Below are 7930 nucleotides of genomic sequence, written 5' to 3'. Positions count from 1 at the left end.
ATTTATTCTGTATCAACACAAAACATTACCATATACGGTATATTACATTCTAAAATCAAACAAACTTTCACAGCGTTTTAGATGCATTGCCAGAAAAATAGACTTAAAATGTTTCAAATTTCAGGTCCACGTTATTTATTCTGCATGTATGCCATGGCGAGCAACATGCAACTGTGGAGTTGCTATAAGAAATGGATTCAGTTTTTACACTGTCAGAACGTGCGAAATGATTTCCTTTCAAAAAACCAAACTCTTGTCTGTTCCATTTGAAAAGAAGCATCTTTGTGAAGCGAAAGATTTGGGAATAGTGAAATCAGGGCAATTTTTTTCTGTAAGTACTGTAAAGGCATCTTAATATGTCTTCTTTTAAACATTTTAAGTAAAGGACTGTTTTTCTTCTTTATTAATAAACGAAAACAGAACAGGAATCTTGAGTTTTCATTCTCGTTAGGATGGATGGGTAAATAATTTTATTGTACTTAAGGTTACATTTCCAAGTGGAACACAAGTGTCGTTCTACATCTCATCTTGGAATAACTTTATCGGGAGTGTGAGGATCCGAGCTTCTGTGTCAGACATTGAGTCGTCCCTAGGTTTGTGTGGATTTACCAATGGCGATACATCTGATGACTTCATCCCAAAAGACGGCAGCAGCCCCACTGACTCCACTACATTCGCACTGTCATGGAGGTAACTAAAGTGAATTAAAAGACTTTTTGATAAATTATTTAATGATGATTTGAAGATAATCTGATAATTAATAAAAAGAAACATTAACGGTTTTTGGACTTGCAGAATCTCAGTGGATTCAAATGAAAGCCTCTTTTCGAGGAATCCCTCAATTCTTCAAGACAATTCTTGGATGTAAGTATTGTACTCTATATCGAACTCAGGAAATCGGCCAAATTCTTCAGGATAAAGGAAAACTTGAGATATTGTTTATAATTCTATTATTCTTCTGTTATTAAGAATGGGGTTTGAACTAGAATGTAATTCAAACCATGAATAATGATTGCAAATTTGTCACAATAAATCTAAATAAGTACTTTGGATTTCAGATACAATACAAACAACCCTTCAGATACTGGAAAGAGATACTGCACATGCGCTCAAAGGGAACCAGTAGATACATACCAGTTTGTCTTAGCGAACGAAGCTCATTGTAACATGACTTCGCCAAGTGAGTTATGCGAGGAAGATAACACTGCTTTCATAGTGAGTTATTGTCCAAGTTCCGATGAACGTAAAAAGAGATCTACAGAAGATACAGACGATGTTTCCTTGGACAGTGAATTAACGTATGATCCAAACTACAATGAGTCTGCCTTTATACAGGTACTTGAAAACAGAAAAAAATGTAGTTATGTGTTTTGTTGAAAATTATACAGCGTATATTAAAGGGTTTTTATCACGTTTCAAAATTTTTTGATATGACAAAGTTTACATGCTATTAAAATCATATATTTAAAAATCTTTGCTAGAAAATTAATATTTTTGATGTATCAGCGATTCAAAGTTTGAATTTCTCAATATGCATATTTTGATCGCCGATGTTACGCGCCATTGCTCTGACGTCATAGGTGTCAATCCTGGTCAAGCGAAGTACTTATTGTGTATACAAAAGGGCTCATTTGTTGTGTCTTTTAAACCTGTTAGAAAATAACTAAGTGATAATTGAATAATTGACAACTTGTAAGGTATAATTTAATTATGGCTTTATGGTGCACAAATGTGCATAGGAAAGGTTTTAGGAAGAATTTTTTCCCCACATTTCCTGGACTTGGTCGAGAGATAAAAGGGGGGCCCTCCTCTGCAAATGCGATGGCATTTATCTCCATTCAGAACAATCGTTTATGCCCGATCGATCACGACTTTTTTTCTGTCCTATAACATATTTTAAGGGAAGATACTTTTCAAAAAAATAATAAATGACAAACACGCATTTTTTTAAAAGTCGCACAGAATCTAGTAGGAATGTTGTGAACTTCGTAATGGCGTACGGCGCCATTGAAGAAATGTCATTTCTAGTACATGATTTTCACTGCTAGAGCTAATAGAAGATATACAGGATTTATTTATTTATAATTAATTAAAATAATAATGAAGGAGAATTTAAAATTCCCATATTTATAAATGTTTACGAAGTTAAACTTTTATATAAATTAGTAATTCGTTCTATTTAGTTGATGTCTCGAGCTGTCAACGGCTTCGTCTTCAGTGACCTCTCTCCAATTGTCGGCATATTTTCGGGTTATTTCTCTCTGCTAGACGTTCATACCTAAAAGATAGACCGTCCATAACCAATGGAATATAGTCTATGTCAAAATTTCAACCGGCCAAACTGTGTATTCTATTTATTTAGCGTAAAAATCTATTCAATGTATTTTTTTCTTACGATAAGCTTTAACGAGTTCTATTGACCATTGACACCTATGACGTTTCAGTACCATGTGACCCCTATCTAATTAGTGGAGATTTTACTTTGAGGACCCTATATTACGGGCGTTTTATCGTCTAATTACGGCCGTTTTCAACATTATTTCATAATAAAACGATAATAATATGTTTCAAGAATATAAAAGTGTTTCATTTTTAAGAAATTTAGATACGTGATAAAAACCCTTTAATCACACAAATACTGTAGATTGGCAAATAATCACGATGATGTTAATTTCACTATGTTCGCGATTCATCATTTTTCCGCGAAATTAAACCAATAGTGAATGCTATCATTAGTTTTTAAAAACTATTAAATGCTTATACGAAATTTAAATTAATTTCTTGCAGCGTGAAATTAAAACCATTGCGATTGGTGCTTTTTGAGAAATCGTGAAATTTTAACACCGTGAAATTAAAATGACTTACAGTACAAAGAGATGTTATGATATGAATCATACAGTGTTAATATTGTTATAACTTAGAATTCTTAATGTGTAATTTAGGTGGTGGGATGGATGAACGGTTGGAACGAAACAGTCGCAAAAGAGTTCTGTTTGAAACAATTTGCCTTTGATCCGGCATTAGAAGCATGCAACAGATTGGTGAACATAAGCACGGACCTATTTATCAATGAATGTGTCGCTGACATAAAGGTACTGCAGATGAGCTTTGACAGCTTTTTATTTTTTTTTTTCAAATATCTGTAACGATCAAATTAAATGGACATGTCTGCTAAAAGTTTAAATAGGTTTAAGGTCGTCAATCTATCCCTCAAGTAATTTGTCGTCTTGTAACAATGCCGACAAAAGACAACTCTAGTGATACAGGGTTTGTATGTTTTGTTTTTTTTTAAGAATAAATGGCAATGATCCAGTATCTAAAATATGACAGTATGCATGCATTATACACATGATGTATACTGAACTCACGAGATTATTTGGTAAAAAGATTTTGAGAAGTGTATCAAAGATAACTACATGGTCAGGCAATACACAGGACTGGCGGGACGAAGTGTGCTGACCACAGACTTGAAGGTTTATACAGTCGTTATAACGCGCATCGGGATAGAGCAACTTTGAGCCATTGAGAAAATAGATAACACAAGGTTTAACTAGATTAAGAGGCATAGATAGAGAGGTAAAAAGTACCAACAAAGACTGAATTTATATAAAAATAAATATAAGAAATCTTCTGGTCACTTCCTTTAATTGCTCTAATTGAATCGAATAAACCTGCTTCTACGCTATAGTGCTGATAGTCTTCAGCAAAGGATTTTTTTTCCTTTTATTTTCAGTAAATGGTTCAAAGTAAAACAGACCTCTGCTCAGTGTTCCGTTCACCTACGTACATCCCAGAAAACCCAAAATTGTTATATTAGCATCCCCTGCATTTATTCATTTTGAAAGGAAGATTTTCATTAAAATTCAAGATATATTATCCTAATATTCCTAACTCGAGCTTTTCATTTTCTTCAGCTACCCAGAATTTTTTTGCAGGGGAATCCTTATATAACGATTTTGGTAGCGAAACTCGCGATTTTTTTTTGATTTTTTTTTTTTTTGTTTGTTTGTTTGTTTTTTTTTTTTTTTTTTTTTTTTTGTTTTGTTTTGTTTTGTTTTTTGTTTTTTTTGTTTTTTTGTTTTTTTTTTTTTTTATTAATTTTTTTTTTGTACGCGAATAAATTGGTTTACAGTAATCTTTTTATTATTTCATCTCGATCTATTCATATTCTTCAGCTTTCTGGAGATACTTCATTTATACAAGACACCTTGAACACAGTGAAAGGAGTTTGTCTTACAGAAGCCACAAGGAACGAAGCATTTTACCTCAACCAATCATCTGAAACCAATGGATTGTCGATTTTTGAATTTATTTCATCGTTTTTGTGTCATCGTAACTGTTCAGGAAATGGAGCTTGTGTGAACGGTAATATATATATATATATATATATATATATATATATATATATATATATATATATATATATATATATATATATATATATATATATATATATATATATAATTTAATTTTGTTTGTATTCTAACCTCTGATTGGTTAATATCCAAAAAGGAACACAAATTATTTCTGTATAACTTGGTTTGGTATGGGGACACACCCCCCTGACAACCAGCTGAATCATCTGTATCCATTCAATCCTCTCATTTCCAGTCCTCGGGATTCATGGAAAATTCCAGATTTAATGAATGTACCAAACAATAATTCGATCTTACCACATGTAAACAAACAACAAGGCTGCTAGGCCTATGTATCAGTTTTTACCTCCCCTCGCTTCCCATTACTTCCGGTACTTCCGTTACTAAGGTTGTATAATTGAGCAGCAAATTTGAACTAATAAAAAGCAACGAAATTTTACACCCATAGTTATTTAATGATTTTAAAATTAAATTATAAGGAATGACTCTAATTCTTGGCCAAATTATTCGCGTATAACCTGGTTTGGGTCAGTTTACGCTGTTTTATAATCCGCTTCGCGGATTATAAAGCGTAAACTGACCCAAACCAGGTTATACGCGAATAATTTGGCCAAGAATTAGAGTCATTCCTAATATATATATATATATATATATATATATATATATATATATATATATATATATATATATTAAACAAATATAAAAAGAAAACACAAGAATCCTCCGTAAAGCTTTAGCGCTTTCATTAAAAATCTTCAGAAGCTTTACATATATATATATATAAGCTTTACATATATATATATATATATAAGATATATACATATATTAGCTTTACATATATATATATATATATATATGTTTTCTCTGTGATAACTCTTTGGAAGTTAGTTGTGTTGATTTCTTGATCATTCTACCGGAATGTAAATTTCGCCAAGCGAAAGGTCAGGAGCTAAAAAGGCCTTATATGCATGTAATTCTCGTGCGGCTGTCCTTGTGTCTGACGCTAAGGAAGCCTAATATGCATGTAATTCTCGTGTGGCTGTCTTTGTGTTTGACGTCAGCTGTGGGCGAGGACTATTGAAATTGACATGTGAGGCCTCGTGTAATTTAAATCTATTAGTCTACATTTTTAAAATCTAAATTTACAATTTTATTTCACAATGAAATGGAAATATAAGGAATTACTGTCTAGTTAGTAGAGTATGCCAGGGACATCAACGATGGTTGGAAACGTGGGATAATTTATGCATATATATAACAGAAACTCTAATTATTGCTGGTATCATCCACACATCTGCCATATAAAATAATACCTCACATAACATACCCTCTCGTTGTTAATGTTTGTGGGATTTGTTTCGAAATGAAAAATGTGAAGATAACAAACAGTGATCGATCTCCTTTAAAATCTACGAATTGTTCACAGGGCATAAAATACGCACCCCCGGAAATTTCAGAGGTGGGATCATGTGCCGAACATGAATAAGCATTCCCTATTGACCGGGCACACCCGCCGTGAGCCCTATGTATTCATCAGGTAGACGATATATTCCGGTCATATTTTTAATAAGGTCATTATAACGACCATATAATTTACGAAATGCCGATTCTAAATGAGGTTGTTGAAATCCCTGTAACGTCTACTCATTTGTCAGTAGTCTGCCTCGGTTTAAAAATTGATTGTGCTCAGAGCCTGCTCTCGAGTATCAAAAAAGGTGTGAAATGTAAACACAAATGCAGGTAATAGTTATGGAATATTACTATATAGATAAGGAAAGTTGACGATGGAAAAGCTGAATTGAACTTATTTTTTCCTTTTGATTTACTGTGTTCTCATTAAAATATTGAATGTCAAAATGCTGAAATATTTTTTTTTAAGATATCAAAATATGCAATATATTTACTCCAAAATCAGCTGTATAAAAATGTTAAAAACACATGAATTTACAATTTATATAATCTTTATATAATAATAAGTTCTTAATTTTTTTAGGTAGATTTTAACTTATTGGTATTCTTTACTTTTGTAAACCTGTCATGTGTTTCAATTGTAGCCACCTGTTCATGTTTTGATGGTTATATTGGTTCTGACTGTTCTGGGGAGCTTTCTTCTCCCCCTGAGAATTTTTTTCTTCCTTCTAATGGATTATGCGATAAAAGAGTTAGAGAATGTCGTAAAACTAACATCATGGGATTCTTCCATGCAGAAAATGTGACAGCGAAATTTGCGTACTTCAAGGTAAAGTTATGAGAAAGCTTTTTTAGCTGTTCACCTAGTCTTTTATCGATTTTGACTGATGTTGCAAAATTCATTCAAACAGGTTAAAGACAGTGGCATTCAAAATTATGCTTATACCATAACTCAGACCTCAACTTACCATGATTACAACTTGATATCCGTACAAATACCAGATGTGCCTAAAACAAAGCGGAGAAAACGATCCACAGATTCTGACCAAACTGTTCACGGATGGAACATTTCTCTTAGTAATGATGGCATCACATTCAGTAACCATGTAACCTTGCTGATATTCGATGGTCTGACGCACAAATGTGACGTTCAAATACTTCTTTGCCATTCTTTTGTAAGTATTATATTTCACCGAAGTTACTTGACTTTTTTAAAAGCAAGATATCTTGTGAAATTGTATAAGGGAAAAAATATTAAAGCAATAACATATTTCTTGCATGTTTGAAAATACTTTTCATGTTTAACAATTTATTTTACTTTAATCTAGAACGCTATATCTTCGAGTTCCACGACAAAGACTGGTAATGAATGGAATGGTTTTTTAACATTTGTGTAGACATTTTTTAATTCCTAGTTCATTATTTGATTTGATGATACAAAATGGTAAACTTAGTTTTTTTTTTTCTTCTGTTCCAGGAACCACGTTACTGGCGATCACAGTTGGTGCAGTTATCGGAATAGTTGTTGTCATAGTAATAATTGTCAGCATAGCTGTCGTTAAAATCTCCAAACAGTGGGTATATTTATTTCACGTCAAAATAAATCCATGACATCTATTTGGAAGAAATTACGTCAATGAAGAATATATTTTTATAATTTTTAAGAAAAAGAAGTTCTGTTGATGCCTTTGTCACTATGCCAAATAGCCGTCTAGGCCCTGGTCGTCATGGCAACTTTAGAAACCTTTCCAGATATCAGCCTAATGGATGCACTCCAAGAAATAATCACGGCGTCAATTCATTTTCTGAAGAAACCCCAGACATGGGTGATCCACCAAAGATTGATATTTTCTTGATCCGAGACTCACTTGCTAAATCTAGTATTCCACCAATCAAAACTAACATGTAGTAAATCTAATATTCCAACAATCAAAAGTAACATGTGCTGAATCTAGTACTCCACCAATCAAAACTAACATGTCAAGATTAAAATACAGTATATTTGTCTTTATATATAATGTTTTATCTACGCTTTCCTACGCTTATCTACGCTTTTCCTGGATATTTTATTAGAAAAAGACGTTAATGGTAATCTGACAACAAAGCTTTATGATAAACGTGATGACTTTAACTTTTCAATCGTC

The 7930-nt window shown here is 32.6% G+C and overlaps 1 protein-coding gene across 1 annotated transcript; it reads left to right on the top strand.

Moving 5' to 3' along the window:
- The first annotated feature begins 1073 nt into the window (after positions 1–1073).
- LOC133205056 (von Willebrand factor D and EGF domain-containing protein-like) lies at positions 1074–7695 on the top strand. The gene is made up of 8 exons (XM_061340797.1): positions 1074–1335; positions 2943–3092; positions 4176–4365; positions 6431–6615; positions 6698–6961; positions 7115–7148; positions 7264–7360; positions 7452–7695. Exons 1-8 carry the CDS (start codon positions 1168–1170, stop codon positions 7693–7695), a joined length of 1332 nt encoding a protein of 443 aa, XP_061196781.1. The 5' UTR covers positions 1074–1167.
- Positions 7696–7930: the final 235 nt, after the last annotated feature.

This window comes from Saccostrea echinata, unplaced genomic scaffold, assembly GCF_033153115.1.
Source record: "Saccostrea echinata isolate AGI-Se365-2 ecotype Australia unplaced genomic scaffold, CSIRO_AGI_Sech_v1 ptg000054l, whole genome shotgun sequence".
In the NCBI taxonomy this organism is placed as follows: Eukaryota; Metazoa; Mollusca; class Bivalvia; order Ostreida; family Ostreidae; genus Saccostrea; species Saccostrea echinata.
The sequence above is the reverse complement of the archived record's forward strand: the minus strand, read 5'-3'. Positions and strand labels throughout refer to the sequence as shown.

Excerpts from the sequence above, each read along its gene's own strand:
- LOC133205056 (XM_061340797.1), top strand. The coding sequence starts at position 1,168 with ATGACTTCGCCAAGTGAGTTATGCGAGGAAGATAACACTGCTTTCATA. Across the intron at positions 3,093-4,175 it reads AATGTGTCGCTGACATAAAG|CTTTCTGGAGATACTTCATT; the intron begins GTACTGCAGATG and ends CATATTCTTCAG. Across the intron at positions 7,149-7,263 it reads GAGTTCCACGACAAAGACTG|GAACCACGTTACTGGCGATC; the intron begins GTAATGAATGGA and ends CTTCTGTTCCAG.